The 19,523-nt window shown below is 42.0% G+C and overlaps 1 protein-coding gene across 7 annotated transcripts in view; it reads right to left on the bottom strand.

Moving 5' to 3' along the window:
* Positions 1-19,523, bottom strand: part of prrc2a (proline-rich coiled-coil 2A) — a 127,018-nt gene that overhangs the window by 70,304 nt on the left and 37,191 nt on the right. For all 7 annotated transcript variants that reach the window (XM_080196394.1, XM_080196396.1, XM_080196399.1 and 4 more), the window contains exons 3-5: positions 13,078-13,255; positions 4,586-4,700; positions 899-971 (exon numbers count right to left, since the gene is read on the bottom strand). In XM_080196394.1, the coding sequence (XP_080052520.1) occupies positions 899-971; positions 4,586-4,700; positions 13,078-13,255 (366 nt within the window). The remainder of the gene's footprint in view (positions 1-898; positions 972-4,585; positions 4,701-13,077; positions 13,256-19,523) is intronic.

The raw sequence follows: 19,523 nt of genomic DNA, 5'->3' as shown, positions 1-19,523 counted from the left end.
AGTATTTCAAATAAAAAGTACTCACCTGTACACCAAGCAACATAGCCACTATAATAAAACCAGCCAATCAGGTCACAAGACTGACATCACAATAGTATCTCTGATCAGATAATTTCAAGGTTATTTCTCACTTAAAAAGAAATATTAATGTACACACATCGGTTTAAACAATCCCAGTTCTTGGATTGGGCAGCAACGTGGCTTAGACAGACAGTTTACCTCTCGGACCTTGATTCATAGCCATCTGACAACATTAGTACCTTGCTCCAAAGCAACAGAGAATAATGGTAAAGTGGGCCAACAGGAGCTGACTTCACGAGACCGAAGGATACATGGCACAAGCAGGAAACAAGAGCTTTGCTCTGTATTTCCATCATTCTGTACCTGACCTGGGAAGTACCAAGCGTCCCAGTGCACGTACGTTGTTTCAGAATGCTAAGCTCAACAAACGTCCTTTCATCTACCAAAGGGAGCTAGTTTGAATGCAAGCCTCAGTGGAAGCAGACAAATTCATGATTTGTCAATTGTACCGAGAAGCTTCAGAGAGTCCAATCCTATTTATAAATGGGCAAAGTCCTGCCAATATATCAACAAAACAAGGCAGAGGTAGGAACAGAAGCAATTGGCAAAGAATCCTGCACCATACAGTAATTCAATAATGCACAATGTCACACAGACAGTGCTGCCATTGAAGTCTATCTCTGAACTTGCTCGAAATCCGATGCCACCTGACTCCAAAAATGGGTTCAGGTGAAACCTTCAATTCTCAATCAGAAGCTCCCCAAGTGGGAAACTGAAACGTTTAGTGCCGAACAGATGCACGACAGACTAGTAGGATCACCACGATGAATCGCTGAGCTCAAAGGCAGTGTTTTTGGCAGGCTGATTTTAAACTCACCATCTCCTTGCGCACCATGTGTAACGCTCGCCTGTGCCCAGGATTTTGTTCCGCTTTGTGCTGAAGCGGTAGCCTGCAATTGACAAGGGAAGAAAATATCTTGACCGTTTACTTCACAACTTTGCTTTTGGGGTTCATTTAGAAAAAATTTTATTACTCAAAATTTCACAAGTACTTTTGATCCGTTTTAGGTCGGCAAACTGATTACTTATTCACAGACTGCAGGTGCGTACAAAGGTGCCTATGCTCTGGGGATTTTACCCCCCTCCCCCACTTCTCAGAATACATCCAAATTCAATTTTGAAGGATTCCACTGAATCTGCTTCCAAGGAGATCCAGGTCATTAGCGTGTAAACAAATTCTTCTCTCTTCTGGCTCTTTTGGCAATTATATCAGAAGTGCTCAAGTTATTGATCTGCTTGCTAGCTGAAACAGCTTCTCTATTGAATCTCCCCTCTGCTCCAAAGCCTCTCATCCCTGGAATCATTCTTAAAAAAATCTCTGCATTTTCTCCAAAGAAGGGTGTATTTTAAAAGAGAGGAAAGGAAGAATAAGTGTTTGCTACCTCGACAGAATGCAAAATTTTTATCAGCAATGTTTCACAAAGAAACATACAAGGTAAAGGACTCAAATCTGTTTATAAGATTGAAATGTCATAGAAACAGCCTAGAACATGACCCACTGAATCTGTGCTGGCCCTCTAAAGTAGCCTTTGCCCCATAGCTTTTCAAACTACCCCTTTTCAGATAATGTTCCAGTTCCCCTTCGAAAACCTCAATTGACTGCCTTCAGCTCTCTCGGCAATGTATTCTAGATCCCAACCACTCGCAGTGTGAAAAAGATCTTCCGCATGCTGCCATTGCTTTCTTTGCAAGTTATCTTAAATCTGTCCTCCAGTTCTGGACTCTTCCACCATTTAGAATGGGTTTTCCCATTTACTCTGCCCTCTTCTCCTCATATTGTGAACTCAAACTCTAAGGAGAACAGCCCGAGCATCTCCAATCTTTCTACGTAACTGGTTCCAGGGGTGTGTACCTTCATTCTTGTGAATTCTTTTTTGGGTATAACCTTCCTGAATTGCAGTGGCCAGAACTGGATGCAACACTCCAGTTGAAGCTGGACCAATATTTGAATGGGTTTAATACAACTTCCTTGCCTTTGTAGATCTATGCTGCCATTTATTAAGGCCCAGATAATAAAGAAGCTTTATTATCTACTTTCGCAACATGTCCTGCCACCATCAATAATTTATACACACAGCCACTGTTCCCACTTCAGAACTACATGCTACTTCATTTTGTATGGTCTCTTTGCCAATTCACACTTGTCTGCATCAGATTTCACCTGCCATTTATCCACCTGTTGCGCCAGCCTGTCTCTGCCCCTCTGAAGTTCTATACTAACCTCCTCACAAGTTTATTTAAAAAAAAATCAAAATTTCATCTCATCCAAATTTTGAAATTGTCCCCTGCACAGCAAATTCTAGGTAATTTCTATATATGAGTAAGAGCATGCATCCCGACACTGATCCCTGGGAATTCTACTTTAAAATCTAACACCACTTTGCCACTTAAAGCTTATAGAATAAAAATTTCACTTTGCTTACAAGTCCGTGGTACAGTACCGTCAAACATGGTTTGAAAGTCAGTGCATTAAGAGCACTGCCTTCAACAACCCTCTGTGACCTCAAAAAGCCCTGGCAAATTAGCCAAACACAATTTGTGCATAACGAGTTCATGCTGCCTCAATTAACCCACATTTCCCCCCCCAGAGCAACTATTAATTTTGTCCCATCTCAAAATGGTCCCCACTTACTCTACCATTGAAAGGACTGGCTGATTGTGCGGTAGACACAGGGGAACTGGTGGATGTGGTGTTTCTCGATTTACAGAAGGCGTTTGATAAGGTGCCGCACAAAAGGTTGCTTCAGAAGGTTAGGGGGCATGGAGTTGGGGGTAAGGTGTTAGTGTGGATAGAGGATTGGTTGTCTAATAGGAGGCAGAGAGTTGGTATCAATGGGTGCTATTCTGATTGGCCGTTGGTGACTAGTGGAGTGCTGCAGGGATCGGTGCTGGGGCCTCAACTATTTACCATTTATATAGATGATCTGGAGGAGGGTGTCGAAATTTGCTGATGACACGAAGATAAGTGGAAAAGCAAATTGTGCAGAGGGTGTGGAAAGTCTGCAGAGGGATCTAGATAGGCTTAGCGAGTGGGCGAGGACATGGCAGATGGAGTACAATATTAGCAAGTGTGAGGTTATCCACTTTGGCAGGAATAATAGTAGGGGGGATTACTATTTAAAGGGCGAAAAGCTGCAGCACGCTACGGTGCAAAGGGACCTGGGGGTCCTTGTGCATGAGTCGCAAAAACCCAGTCTGCAGGTGCAGGTGGTGATCAGGAAGGCAAATGGGATGCTGGCCTTTATAGTGAGGGGGATAGAGTATAAAAGCAGGGGTGTCTTGCTGCAACTGTACAGAGCACTGGTGAGGCCGCAACTGGAGTACTGTGTGCAGTTTTGCTCGCCGCACTTGCGCAAGGATATTTTGGCCTTGGAAGGAGTGCAGAGGAGGTTCACTAGGCTGATACCGGAGATGAGGGGGTTGAACTATGAAGAGAAGCTGAATAGACTGGGTTTGTGCTCGTTGGAGTTTAGAAGGATGAGGGGGGGGGACGTATAAGACAAAGAAGGGGATGGATAGGGTAGGAGGTAGAGAGATTCTTCCTGCTCGGAAAGGACAGCAGGACTAGAGGGCACAGCCTCAAGATAAGGGGGGCGGGGGGGCAGTTTAGAACAGAGTTGAGGAGGAACTTCTTCACTCAAAAGGGTGGTGAATCTCTGGAATTCTCTGCCCGTTGAAGTGGTGGAGGCTACCTTGCTAAATATATTTAAGACACGGGTAGATAGGTTTTTGGTAGGCAAGGGAATTAAGAGTTATGGGGAGAAAGCAGGAAAGTGGAACTGAGCCACTTAAGATCAGCCATGATCTTATTGAATGGCGGGGCAGGCTCGAAGGGCTAAATGGCCTACTCCTGCTCCTATTTCTTATATTCTTATAATAGACCTTTCTTAACCTCCCTATTTTGAACAATATTCCCCAATTCTTCAGCATCACTCCCAACATCCAAAGGAAGATTGTGGCTAGCGCCTCTGCAATTTCCATTCTCATTTCCCTCAGTCACCTGGGACGCATCTCATTTGCTCCCAATGCCAAAGATTGGCAAGACAATTGGTTTTTGCTACAGATATCCAATACCTATCCAAAGACTTGAAGATACAGAAAAAAAAAATCAATTCAACAGCTCATCCAGAGGACACTGCCTCATCCTACATGACCCAAATCACACATAGGTATGTCAGCCGAGGTGGGTTCAAATCCTGTTCAAGGTCTGAACTCCCAATCCCTGGTCCACAAACCCAGCAAAGCTCTTTTTTGGGAAAGGTGTGGGCAAATGACCATCTATATTTTATTAAGCAGAAACAATGTGTGGGTTAGGTTAGGTGCATTGGTCATGCTAAATTCTTGCTTAGCGTACCCGAACAGGCACCAGAGTGTGGCAACTAAGGGATTTTCATAGTAACTTCACTGTAGTGTTAATGTAAGCCTACTTGTGACTAATAACTTTAAACATCTCAACACCAGCCATGAACCAATGCTAGATAAACAACAGACGAAAATTTCCTACCTCCTGTGGAGCTGCTACCACTGCTGTTGCTGGACGTTTCGGCTGACTGGAGCCAGACGTCTGTGAAGCCGGCGGCAGCTGCGATTCCGGCTGCTGAGTTGTTGATGCATCGGTACTGAAAGGAGGAGGAGGAGGACAAACTTGAAACACTGAACACAAGTCTTTACCCACCACAAACTTTAATCACGCAAAATTATACTGGAGGGAGAAAAAGAAAATGCACTATTAAATAAAAAGGAGAATATCCAAGGACTATAGTATAGTTACCAAGCATGAGAAAAGATGCCACTCAAATCAGTACTCAGCACTGGACACTGCAATCCAGACCATGGCACCAATGGGCAAGGAACTGCACAGGAGGGAACATAAAGAGTAGAAAGGCACTTGTTAGAGGAGATTCCATAGTTAAGAAGGGGGCAGACAGACATTTCTGCAACCCTCATTGAGAGTCCTGCACAGCGTGCTGCCTCTCGGGCGTTAGGGCAAAGGATATCTCGGGGGGGGGGGGGGGGGGCAGGGTCGTCGAATATTCTGCAGGGACAATAATGAGCCAGAAACTATGCTACACATTGGTATCAAGTGACTGAAATAGCAGGTATTGAAGTCCCACAGTCAGGTTTTCAGAAGTTAAGAAGGGAGTTAAAAAAGTGGGATCTCCAAGGGAGCAAACTCCAGATTAGTCCCAGTGTGGGATCTGACTAGACTGGCAAGATGGGAAAGCGAGGGGGTATCAATTTGTAGTGACAGGTATGGTGCAGGGAGGGAGGGTTTCAGATTTGAGACATTGGGATCAATTCTGGGGCAGAAGGCACATTCAAAAAGGGACAGGTGACACCTCAACAGGACTGGGGCCAATGTCCTTGCAGGGCAGCTCACAAGTGTGGTTGGTAACCCAAATTAGTGGGTACCAGCACACTGAAGTAGAAGATAAGAAAGTGAGCATTGGATAGTGCTAGCAAAAGAAGTAGCATCATTAGAACTAAGAATACAAATACAGGTTTAAAATATGTAACAAGCAGCGTGAGCCACAAGCACAGTCTTACTGGAATAAGATTCAGTAGCAGGAATAAAAATATAGATCAAAAAAATTAAGATTAGATGCTTATAATTCAAGTGCATGAAAAATTCACCAAGAACAGATATCACTGTGGTGTTGGAAAGAGAATGTCTTGAGGGGCAAGGACAAAATTCATACTGTTCCCATTGACAAGCAAGAAAGGTATGATAATGCTACTGGGGCTATTTCATTGGCCGTCAAATAATCAGACAGAGGAGCAAATCTGCAGGGAAATCACAGATGCACAAGATGTACAGAATAGCGATATCAGGGGCTTGAAAATTACCTGAATTGATATTTGGGCTGGGGGAAGTGAAACTTATTAAATATACTCAGCAGGATCTCCTTGACTAATATGTTTTTGGGCCAACCAGGAAGGAGGCAATGCTGAATTTGATGCTGAGGAATTAGGTGGGCCGAGTGCCTGTGAGGGAATACTTAGATTAGAAATATGGAGGAAAAAGTATCCAAAAGTAGAACATCTAAATTGAGAGAAAAATTACTTCAATGGGATAAAAAGGGAATTAGTCAGAATAAAATGGAACCATAGACTGACAGGAAAAAACATTAACAGGCAATTGATGACCTTTAAAGAATTTTTTCCACTGGAGTTTTGAGATCTGATGTATGCTGAGCTCTGTTTACTTCAGTTTACACATTTAAATATAATTGCGAAGACTTTGTTTTAAGATATTTCTGCCTATGGAATTACATTTAAATGCTAGGCTGCAGGGGTTAACTAACACTGTTGACTTTTAAAGCTAAATTGACTACATTTTAAACTCAGAAGGCATGCTGGGTTATCTGAAAACTGACCACATTCCTGCAAAGTACACAGCAAACAAAACACGTTTTGATAACAACAACTGCAAAATCTATTTTCTCTGGACAGAGAGAGGCTGCAAGGACACTGACAATAACAAGAATTAATAGTTGGGAACTGTGTTCAGTTTGTTTGAGATCCTGTCCAGTACAGGGACTGTCTTAGCAGCCATTCTCTCTGCTTCTGTAACGATTAATTATCTTTAAGTTCCGTTCAATGAAAGTTTTAGTTTTTAAACTAGAAACCAGAGGAGTAGAAGCTTTGTGGATGGAGGGGGAACTGCTCAAGCTTTGCTAGAAGAAAAGCCATACCATGGAGCAAGGATGAAAAGGCAGCTAGCACCAGAAACTTAAAAGAACAGTTAGTTAAGAAAACTAAAGAAAGATGTTTCAGGAAGTCTGAAGTTAAAGAGGAACTGGAATTAGTACAAAGTTCAATGAAGACAGACAGAGCTGAGAAGGAGTTGGCTAGTGAGAAATTAGAAGGGATCTGAAGTGGTTCTAAAATTTGAGATATCTTACTGCAGTTGGTGAGACATTCGTTAAAAAAATTGTGAAGCAATTGGTGGCTGGAACTGAGAGTTTGCGTGAAAGTATTCAAGACAAAAGAATCCTGGAAAGCTAGAACAGCAGAGAGAAAGTTTTGTTTGAAAAGATAGTTGGAAATCTTGAAGGTGGATTCTTGCTGGAAAGCATTGCTTGAGAAATTATGTTAAAGCATGTCTTTTAAGAATGGGGTAATTTGAGATTTCAGGAGATACCCATGAAAGACTGATTGAGTGGCACCTGCCATTTGGTTTCAGAGTAGGGTGCTACCCTTGCCATTTGTGAAGGGGGAATGAAGGAGTATTGTAACCAAACTTTTCATGTTTAATACATGTTTTTGTTCTAGTAACTAATTGGCAGTCTTGTCACTGTTCTGGTTCCTCCACATTTTCCAAGTAAAATCTTAGTCTTCTAAACCAGCATTCCATTCTGGGACCTTCCCGGCCAGTAGTAACACTGCCAAGGTTGATCTGCATCCGGAAAGTTCTGCTGCGAAGTGGACAGGATACAGCAGATAGTGTGTTCTGGAGTTGCTGGCCTGGGCTTTCATCTGCTTATGTTTTCTCTGAGCTATGTGCTTGCTTTCAAAGGAGGCTGCACATTTAAAAAAATTTGGCTGCACCAGGTTCAACAATCTTGAGCAAGTTTTCCCCACGACTGAAAACCGATATCAAAATTCATCCAAACTTGATGTTTGAAGTGGGTCAAAAGCTGCACTTGCTTTCATAATTCTTGCATGTGTCTCATTGTCCAGACAGGCAGTTGGAGAGTGTGTGAGATGCATGACCTTATCCACTACTGACAGATTCTGGTCATAGACTAAAACCCTTGGGGCTTGAGATAGGGCTTTTCTGGAGCAGGCTGGTACATCACTTCAGTTGTTTTCAGCTGATCACAAGACTGAAGTTGTTGTATGCATGCATTGGAGAACAAGTCCCTGCTAACGAGCAGCTAACATAGTCACTGGCAAACAGGAAATTGCGAACTACGTTCTTGGAGATATTGGTCTTCGCCTGGAGTTCTTTCTGGTTGAACAGTTTCCTGTCCCTATATCATCTGATGTCAGTATCACCACCATGGAAGGCATTGGAGCTGATGGGATTCTGGCTAAGTGTAACAGATTTAATTTTTTTGGGCAAAACATGTGTAAATGCAAGAAAGAACTTCTTATTTTTTAAATGCAGGAAGTGGCAATGTCATAGAACATTCTGCCAATGGAAGCAGAAAGATTCATGATTTCAAAAAGAAACCGGATGGGCACTGGAGGGAAATAAAGTTGCAAGGCTACAGGGTGGAGTGAGGGAGATGGAACTGATCGGATTGCTCTATCAGGAGCTGTCATGGAGTCAATGGACTAGATACCTTCCATCATAATTACTGAGAAGCTAGTTTATCAGTAACAAGGCGATGCCAAGTTTGGGGCTTAAAAGTCTTGTTTAAGGCACATACGACTCAGGGAGGTACAGGTCTTGGGGGAAAAGAAAAGTCAATTTATTTTGGAGACTCAATTTCAAAAGGAGGGTGCAGGGAGGAGAAAGTGAACAAGGCCAGTAAACACCATATATTTAAAACAAAATTTAAAAAAGACTGCGGATACAAATACAATAAAACACTTCAAATGTAAAATCAACACCTTTCTTCCGAATCAATCAATCCCAACAAAATGATTGAATTCAATCATGTTATCACATTGGAAAATCGTAACGGTAATATATGGAGAAGACACCAGAAAACCTGCGCTGCAGTATCATAGAATCCCAACTGTGCAGAAGTTTGCACCGACTCTGGTTGATACACTAACAGAATATCTTACCTCAGCCCTCTTAACCCTACACATTTGCCATGCTTAATCCACCTAACCAGCACATTTTGGGACTGTGGGAGGAAACCCATGGGGAGAACATGCAAACTCCACTGCCAGTCACCCAAGGCTGGAATCAATCCCAGGTCCCTTGTGCGGACAGGCAGCAGTGCTAACCACTGCGCCATTCATAGCTTGAGGGGATTGCATGCATAGTCACTGTTTTACATCCATATTTGCTTGTGCCAGTATTTATCACCCCCTAAGCCATTGTTATGGATACTGCAGTAATAAACTGAACTGCAGAAATCAGCCGTGAACTAACAACCTACATATTATGAGGCTTACAGAAAAATAAAAACACACAGTCCTGAGTGAAGAGCTAATGAATATTCAGCACAGGATATAAACAAGGTGATATCCGCCCACTTAATTCATTGGAGAGACAAGGGGGAGTCGCTGGCTGGCCAGTATTTAGGGCCTTAGTTGCCCAAGGAAGTTGAGTCAACACATTGCTGTAACTCTGGAGGTGCACGTAGGCCAGACTGGGTAAGGACGGCAGATTCCCTTCCCATAAGCACGTTAAATGAACCAGAACGATTGTTCTGGCAATCAACAATGGTTTCATGGTCATCAGTAGATTCTTAATTCCAGATTTTTAAAGTTGTATTCAAATTTGACCTGCCATGGCAGGATTCAAACCTGATCCCTAGAACATTAGCTGAGTTTCTGGAGTAATGATAATACCACCAGGCCATTGCCTCCCATTTCACCAAACACAAACAAACGCTCTAAAAACTTCAGGTCACTTAGCCCAATTGAAATGAGCTAATGGAACAGAAATTGAATAAGAGATCATAAATGGTTCAACATTGCTTACTTCTCTACAATTTTATTACTCTAGAAATGAAGCCCAGTGTTTAGGTTGTTTTTCTTTTAAGTGGCCTTGTTAACTGGCGGTGCAACATTTACAGGTTGGTGTATTTATACTGAGATTTCTTTGGTCCTCTAACCAACCTAGGCTTGCACGTTTCAAGCAAGAAGTGCCCTCTATGCTTCCTCTCAAAACATAACCTTGTTTATCTGTGAAGTTAATTTGCCAACTATTTGATCACTCTGCAAGTTTATTCATGTCCTCCTGTAATTTGTTGCAGTCCTTCTCATTATTGATTAGCCCTTTTGAGCTTGGTATCATTTGCTAACTTGGAATCAAAAATACAATTTTTAAGATCCAAACCATTAATAGAAATTGTTAACAGATTGATCCTTATGGAACACCACTTTCCAGTCATTTTAAGTAACTACTCTTTACGCCCACCAATTATCAATCCGTGCTGTCACTTGTCCCTGACACTATACTGTTGTTGATGTTTAACTTCCCACACCCAGTGGAGCACAAGGCACCACTGTTCCCTTCGCGATTTTCTTCCTGGAATAGTTAGCCTGTCACCAGAGGGTTATGGCTTGAGGGGTGCCACTCTACATCAAGTATGGCTGACCAGGAGTTTCTCCTGCTCTTACTGCCTGCCAGTGTGTTAGAAGAATTTTGTAGGTATTTATTCAACCTAGCCACTTCATGAATGCCCTTCTTTGGCCATCAAGTCCTGGGGTGGGACCTTCTACACATCTGATGAAGGAACACTGCTTCCGAAAGCTTGTGAGATTACTATCAAATGAACTGGTTGCACTCTAACCTGGTATTGAGAGACTTCTTACTGTGTTTACCCTAGTCCAACGCCGGCATCTTTACATCGTGGGACCCTAACCCAGAGCTTCTGGAAGTAGCAGGGACGCTACCCATTACAACCTCCCTGGCTCCACATGCTCTAACCTTAGTCATTGGTCTATTATGGGGCACCTCATTGAAAGCCTTGTGAAAATCAATTACATCAGTCTGGCATATGCATCAATCAGGCATAATCAGTGGAGTTCAATTCCAGTGGTAACATATATACTGAATCGCATCTTAAACAGAGAGTTACAAAATTTATTTAAAGAAACTCTTTCTATTGCATTATTGGCTAGGTGTGCCAGACCAGAGAATAGAGATGGCAACAGCATAAAAGGCAGGGCCTTTGTTTTGGCACAATGCAGCATTCAGCAATAAATCTCAATATGCTGGCAGGATTTGCTGTTCACAAAGTACTCAAACTACAATGTTATAAGTCCTCAATGCAACAAAAATGTAACTGACCAAAATAGTTTGCCATGTGAGTGCACAACTATTTTGAACACCAGCCGGCGAATTTTGTTTGCAAATATGTTTCACCCCTCTGAAGACAACAGACACTTGCCACCAAGGTGATTAGAGATCAAAACTCATTAAGGCCTGAACAAAAATTTAGAAGAGCTACACGGAGCAAATGGCCACATCACCATTTCATCCACAAATCCCTACTAGATTCCAGGGCAGTGAAAAGAAATGTGAACTGATACTTGCCAATCTATGCCGACGTAGAGATTTGCTGAGAAAATGGCTGAAGTTGCCCAAGACGGCATCTGGAATGCCCTCTTCATAGCTGGAATGTTTCAGTTATGAAGAGAGGATAGCTATAATAGGGTTGTTTTCCTTAGAGCAGAGAAGGTTGTGTGGGGACCTGATTGAGGTATATAAAATTATGAGGGACATAGATAGGAAGGAACCTTCCCCTTAGTAGAGGGGTCAACCAAGGGGCATAGATTTAAGGCAATGGGTAGAAGACAAAGTGGACAGTGGGAATATGGAATCACTACCTGAATGGACATTAGAGGCAGGAACACTAACACTGAGGAAGCGTTTAGATGAGTATTTAAAACACCACAGCATTCAAGACTATGGAGCAAGAGCTGGAAAATGGGATTAGATTAGATTAGATAGCTGCTCGATGGATCAAAGGGCCTCTTTCTGTGCTGAAAACTCTTGACTCCCCATATTCTGAGCTTTTGGAGGGAATATGTGCAGATAGAATTTTTGTTCAACTAAGAAGTAGCAAAGCAGAGACTTGCAAATCAAGTGTTATTATTTTTATGCAGCATCCTAGATTAGCTAGCAGCTTATAGGATCAGTGGAATTTGGTCTCTATGATCCGATACTCAAACTGCACCTTTATATTTCTCAAAGTAATATACATTAGCATCTTGACATGTGCACCACTGACGGTATGCTGCCAACATAAAACTACAAAAAAAATTCAAAAAGTCTCAACTGGTGGATTACAAAAGATAGAGAGCTATTAAAGGGGCAGTAATTTCTCGTGTTAAGTTTAAATGAAACAGACTTTTTTGCCATTTTAATTAACTTTTTCAAAATAGGTGAATAACTGACTGCTAAAATGGTGCAGAGGAAAATTTAATTGGAACCTTTAAAGCAAATTATAAGAATAGCACAGAGGAGTTAAGTACCAAGTGAATCCTTATTTAAAAGGATCAGAATAATGGACAAGGAAATGCAGCCTGGCCAAGCTCAGCTATCCAGAGTGGCACAAAAGCTTCCCACTGCAACATTTTCCAGGCCCTTTTTGACCTTCGCCGCCTTCTTCAGGAGTCTATTTCACATGCCAATTACTGTCCGAGAAGAAACCTTTACAGTTGCACGTCCCAAAGTTTAAATGGAATTGAAGTTGAATTCATCAGGTCTCACTCAGTCCTGACAACAGCTCATTTTAAAACACAAAAAAAAAGGACTAATTAGAAACAGAAGCAGAAATAGGCAAGATTGGGCTGAGGGAAAATGCGAAGATGAAACGGGTATAAAATTGGATACACCTGGACTTGGGAGTACACACAATTGAGCTTTCAAGATTAAGAGGAGAATGAGTGTGAAGCCACCCAAATTATTAGTAATTCAGGAGTGCACGTGACAAACGTTTCCCCCAAAAATCAAGAGAGGAGAAACTAAACCAGAGAGGCCACCAAAACAGACGTTACAGACAATTAGATACCTTTATACAGAGAGAAGGAAATGAGTGATATGGTGATAAGACTGAGTGTAGGCTTGATCAAATAGATAGCCTCTTTTCCTGCTCCTGGAACGTTTCATGTTCCATCATCTGCTCCAACCTTGGTCACTGTCTGCACAAAGGTGATAGCTGATAAGGTTCCAATACAATGTGAAGATTTATAAAGTACCAGTACAGTGACTATACAGAATGGTAATACACTTGTATTATTACCATTATTATTCTAACAAGTGTATTATTAATGTCACAAAAACAAGAACTCTGCACAACCCTCCCGACCCCTTCACCTTCGAGGTTTAAGGGCAATGCACGTAATCAACACACTTACTTCTTTTGGTCTTGCGATTCTTGCTTGCTTGCCCATCCTGTTCCGTCTTTTGGTACTAAAGAAATATTGGGGTCATTGCCTTTATTTTCCGCTTTTAAACTTGGCAGGTTTGCAGGGGGTGGCATGCGCCGAGCTGCGGCAACTTTACCGAGACTCTGCAATCCATGACGTGCGGTGACTGGCAAATGGGGAAAAAGACGACAAAATGTAAGCACTCTCGTAACAGCTGCCTTGCAGAGAAATTATTACAGTGGAAATAGTGCTCTGGGAAAATGAAGCATTACAAAAGTTCAGGCCTGTGCAGAATACTAATCTGCACAAAAAGGCTCCAGCGTGAACCACTCAAACAGCTTAGCCAAATGGCCTCCAACTTCATTCTAGTATGTTAAAATAGTTTGACAAATCGCATTCCTTTTAAAATGGGAAATTACAAACAATCCAAAATCCTTTTGACTCCTATACAGACTCAAAAATGGAAATGGCAACAGGAAACCACAAATGTAGCTGCCACATTATAGAATCTCTACAGTGTACAAGGTGGCCTTTTGCCCATCGAGTCTGCACCAACCATAATCCCACCTAAGTCCCTATTCCCGTACCTCTCATATTTACCCTGTTCACCCCCAACACTAGGGTCAATTTAGCATGGCCAATAAACCTAACCCACACATCTTTGGCATGTGGGAGGAAACCAGAACACTTGGAAGAAACCCACGCAGACACAGGGAAAATGTGCAAACTCCACATAGACAGTGACCCAAGGCTGGAATTGAACCCAGGTCTCTGACACTGAGGCAGCAGTGCTAACCACTGTGCCACGGTGCTGCACATGTGGCAACTTATAGCATAAACAAGCTATAACCTTTTGAGAATGGGGGCGGGGGAAGCAATTAATTGGAAAAAGGAAATTTTGCGCTGTTGTAAAGCTTTAAAAACCTTGGGGTGATGAAGAGGGAACTTATTTATGCCAGAACACCCTTTTGCACCCAGATTGGTGTTACAATCCAGAAGAAATGCAGAGCTACCTTAAATGAACATGTACTGAAAGCATTTAAAGAGAACGACAAAAGATCAGACTGAGTAACAACTAACATCTTAGTGCTGCAGAATTGGAGAACCTTTCTCTAACTGCACTTGAAACACATGCAGGCCAAGTTTAAAAAAAATCAAAGGCAAATCTTGGCAATGATTTTGGGTTTGGACTGATTGCAGTCATTAGCAATACAAGAAAATAATATCCAGCTGATTTGACTGCCTTTTCACAGTAGCATACCTTTCCAGCTTCATAATGCACCTGTACACCGATCTGGTTAAAAGGAAGATTTCAGGTTAAGTATTCTGATTGTGACTTTCAACCTCTAAATGACTTCACATGCAATCAATTTCTCTGAAGTGAGGTGGCAATTACATAGGCACAGGTAGAATGAAAAAGGAAGGATAATTGCAACTGGCAGCGGGAAACAAATTTTTCCAACCATTCAAGATTGTCTCAGCTACGGTGCAGTTCGCCACACAAGGTTCTAGGTTCATGTTCCATACCAGGACTTGGAGAGCAAAGAAAATCAAGGCCAACATTCTAGTGAAGTACTGAGGAAACACTCATTTGAATGCAACGTTAGAGCCAGGCCAGATCTGCCTGCTCAGTTGGGTCCAATGGCACTATTTTGTACAGGTCAATATTTATGCCCCATGCCGTCATGCAAAAACAGACGACCTTGTCATCATCACACTGGTCTTCATGGGAGCTGTGTGGCACAATGGGAAGCATTGCTGCCCCACAGTTCCAGGGACCTGGGGTGGACTCCCGGCTTGGATCGCTATCTGTGTGGAGTCTGTACGTTTCCCTGTGTCTGCATGGCTTTCCTCTGGCTTCCACCCATAGCCCAAATATGTGCAGGTTAGGCAGATTGGTAATGCTAAACTGTCCCTTAGTGTTAGGGGACTAGCTGGGATTGTGGTCGGTGCAGACTCAATGGGTCAAATGGCCTCCTTCTGTACTGTAGCATGCTATGACTCTGTGAATGCCTACATTTCAGTACACCCGCCTGAAAGCAGGATATTCATAAAATGAGTGGGGGAAGGAACTAGCTTAAAAGAACAAATTTAAAACTACCTCTAGTGTGAACTTGAAAACAGATGGCTGAGTAAGCCTGGACACAGTTCCAGACACTTGCTATTTTCTGCCATAAAATACAAGAATCTCCAACCGAGTAAAATGAATTACTCAAGGGCTAAAATTTAACAGCACCATTAACAATTCAGGGACTAAGACCACATATGCAACAGATACAGAATAAAAAAGGGCTTCCCCAGTGAAGACCAGACATCTCATTGCAAACTAGTTCAATTAGAAATGCTTCAATTGTATAGCAGGTCACAGGAAAACGATTGCCCACCTCACCCAGAAAAGGAGGAGCCCGATGGAGAGTCAATTTGTACCAGTTAAGGCCACCTCCAGCTCTGGGTTGCTGTCCAGCTCACAGCTGAGTGGGTGAAAGGTCTGCTGGATACAAATGACTCAACATGGAATGAGTTTTGGGCAGTTGACAACTTTAATGCAGCATTCACTGGAAAAAATTACAACGCTGGTCTGACTTTAACACCTGACTGCACTGTTTAAAAGAAACACTTTCTAGCACTTACACAACCCAACTAGGCACCAAAAGGAAATTTTTTTTCCAAAAGCCAATGGCACCAACTGTATGCAGCAAGTGATTAGGACAGAAATGTACTGTCTGGAAAAGCAGAAGGGCAGATTAAGGAAATTAATAAGCATCTGAAGGGAAAATGTTTTCAGGGCTAAGGTGGTGAATGGCAAGTTGAGATTCTCTCGCAGGGAGCTGGAACAGGCTCAACAAGCCAAATGACACCAACACGGCAATCATTCTATGATTTCAAAACAATAGCGGAGCTGCTTTGAGTCTCCAAGTTCATTTTACCCACTGTAGATTCTTTTTCTAAAAGAAATTTAATTGCATTTGACCCTACCAGGTAGAAACCCTCTACTTTAAATATTTCATGCTAAAAGGCATTTAATTAAAAAAAAGGATCAATATACAACCAGAAGCAGGTACAGTAGCTAATTCTGATTCTCCACCGGCCAGGGATACTGAAGTTATTTCCAGCACCAGCCAAGATCAGCACAACACAGGGTGGAGGTCAAAGCAGAAGTCTATTAATCAGCTTGACTCAACGCATTGCCTTTTATGATGGCAATTACCAACACAGCTAACAGGGCTATTGCCATTTTAAAAAGGTAATTTACATTTTCTCTTGTACCTACAGTAGCTGACCGTCTCCTCAGCATTCTGCACTGTCGTTCTCCATTGAAAGAATATGCTAACTTCACACTTTTCTTGCCGTGCCTTTGCTCCAGATTTACAACCGGCATCTACTGACTTAGCAGTTGGCCCACAGCTCAATATGTCATCACAAAATGTGGCCCAACAACCTATGATAAGCTGTGCATATTCAATGTCTTTCTATTTACTGAAATGTAACCAGCGAAGTAGAAACTCTCAATTGCAAAGTTCGCTACAACATATCATAGGTGTACCAGGTCTACATAGGCTTAAACATAGAACAGTACAGGCCCTTCGGCTCTCTGTTGTGCCGAGCTTTGTCCAAAACCAAAATCAAGCTATCCCATTCCGGTGTGTTCCATATGCTATCCAGTAACTGCTTGAAAGTTCCTAAAGTGTCCGACTCCACTATCACTGCAGGTGGTGCAAAGCCAACCACTCTGAGTGAAGAACCTACGTCAAACATCCCTCCTATATCTCCCATCATGAACCTTTTAGCTACGTCCCCTAGTAACAGCTACATCGCCCAAGGAAATATTCTCTGAACATCCACTCTATCCCCCTCATCATCTTATAAACTTCTATTAATCCAATTCCTTTCTGGAGCAGAGTTGTCAAAAGCTTTGAATTTCATTTGGTTTGATTTTAGCTGACAGTCTTTCACATGGAACCTTACTAAATACATTCTGGCCGTCCATGTAAACTGTTAACAATAGACTTTCCCTGCTTTCTACTCAAATTATTTCTCAAAAACTTTAAATCGGGTTTGTTATAGCAGTACATGACCTACCCGTTACAAATTTATTTTGGTCTCTTTACACAGCTCAAATTTCAGAGCCTTCAGGCACCTTGTTCCTAATTATTGACACCAATAACTGCCCCAACAACAGATTTTAGGCTAACATTTGTTTCCCAGATCACATTTCTTTCCAAAACGGGGGTTATCCACAATAAGTAAAAGGGCACCATGCAGAATGGAGATAAACAAAAAATACTTGAAATAAAGTAAACTGGACTCCACACATTCTTCACCACATGCAGTCCTGTTGTGCAGGAAGAGTAAAAATATTCAGGGTTCACTGTTCATATCAGCACATCCCCAAAAGGGCTTCACAGTCAATTAATTTTTGTTGTTGAACTGTAGTCAAGTGTTGTTATTGTTGTTACGTAGGAAAACAGATTTCAACTGGTTAGGGATGGAGGCAACATCAAGTCAAGAGGAAAAAATAAACATGACAAAACGTAGGAGCAATAGCATAAAGCCAAAAAGCCTATTAGTATTAAATATACCCGCTGCACTATAAGAAAAAGAGTCCAACTGCAGCATCAAGCTTTGCCCTCAGCAAAGGCAACTGCTGTGGGATCACATTTGGTCGCAATGTCCTAGTTAGGCAGGGTAGGCTGCAACGAGTGAGAGTAAATAAGAGGATCCAGCAAGGCTCCAACTCTGGATGCTAACTTCGTACTTTGTTAGAAAAATAAACCTTGTACGTGAATGTCAGGGAGGACATGGCTCTGCTCAACCACATGCTTCAACAATAATTACAATCCAGCTTACCATGGTCACCAGGGCAAGGTGCGACAGCACATCAACAAAGCAGAAGTATACACCAGTAAAAGTCAATGCTGTGATATAGAGGAAATTAATTTTGGGCAAAAAAAGCCAGCAGTAATAACAGGGATTGGCGATAGCAGAGACTGAAAGCTTGGAAATACATTCCACTACAACGGTGCAGTGCACGCTTCACCTCATGACACAATCAGAAGACAATTTGTTTTTTAAAAGCCATTTGTTTTTTAAAAGCCATTTGCTACATGAACACGAGTTAAATTTTTCTTCAGCGTCTCAGCTTATTTAGTTTATTATTAGCACACTAGAAGAGAAAACATATTTTGAAGGTGTGCCCATGCATATTCTTTTGTGAACGTTTGGATTTTTCTGTGACTTATTCTCACTAGAACTTCAACTTTACATTATACAGCACAGCCACAACCCATATTTGAAAGTGGAAACTAAATTAGATTTTGCACTAAATGTTTCTGATAATTTACAGGGATGTACTAAACATTCAACACCCACTTCTGCACTGAACTGAAGTGCTACCAAAAACTCTGTCCCCTTCCATTTCTCACTACTGGCACCACTAACTATCTTCACCCATCAGGCTTCACTACTTAAGCAGGAAATCTGCAATTATACTGCACCCTTTACATTAGCACATCCCAAAAGGATCAGCTCCTCATGATTAGTGGAAATTCACAATGATGTACCAACTGATCTCAAAGTACAGAATACGTCTGCAAAGAATGGAAGGAACCCAATTAACAATCATGCAATGATTGATATCAATGTGGACCCACAGATGAGCAAGACATCACGTGACATACAGAACACAAGATGTCAATTTGATTTCTATTATGGATCAAATTAGCAAGCGTCGCTGGGTACCTTCAGCTGTCTATGCCCCAAACTTTGGAATCTCCTTCTAAACCTCTCCCCACCTTGACCAATTGGGTCAGTGGGCTGACGAATGGCAGATGGAGTTTAATTTAGATAAATGCGAGGTGATGCATTTTGGTAGACTGAACCAGGGCAGGACCTACTCAGTTAACGGTAGGGCGTTGGGGAGAGTTAATAGAACAAAGAAATTTAACAATACAGGTTCATAGCTCCTTGAAAGCGGAGTCACAGGCGGACAGAGTGGTGAAAAAGGCATTCAGCATGCTTGGTTTCATTGGTCAGAATACTGAATACAGGAGTTGGGATGTCTTATTGATGTTATACAAGACATTGGTAAAGCCATACTTGGAATACTGTGTACAGTTCTGGTAGCCTATAATAGAAAGGATGTTATTAAACTAAAAAAAGTGCAGAAAAGATTTACTAGGATGCTACCGGGACTTGATGGTTGAGTTATAAAAGGAGAGGCTAAATAGACTTTCACTTTTTCCCCTGGAGTGTAGGAGACTTAGGGGTGATCTTAGAGGTCTATAAAATAATGAGTGGCATAGATCAGCTAGTCAGTCAATATCTTTTCCAAAGGTAGGGGAGTCTAAAACTAGAGGGCATACATTTAAGGCAAGAGGGGAGAGATACAAGTGTCCGCAAGGGCAATTTTTTCCACAGAGGGTGGTAATGGAACA

Source organism: Carcharhinus amblyrhynchos, chromosome 9, assembly GCF_965287045.1.
Source record: "Carcharhinus amblyrhynchos chromosome 9, sCarAmb.v2.hapA, whole genome shotgun sequence".
Lineage (NCBI taxonomy): Eukaryota > Metazoa > Chordata > Chondrichthyes > Carcharhiniformes > Carcharhinidae > Carcharhinus > Carcharhinus amblyrhynchos.
Note: the sequence above shows the minus strand (reverse complement) of the source record. Positions and strands in the feature narration are given on the sequence as shown.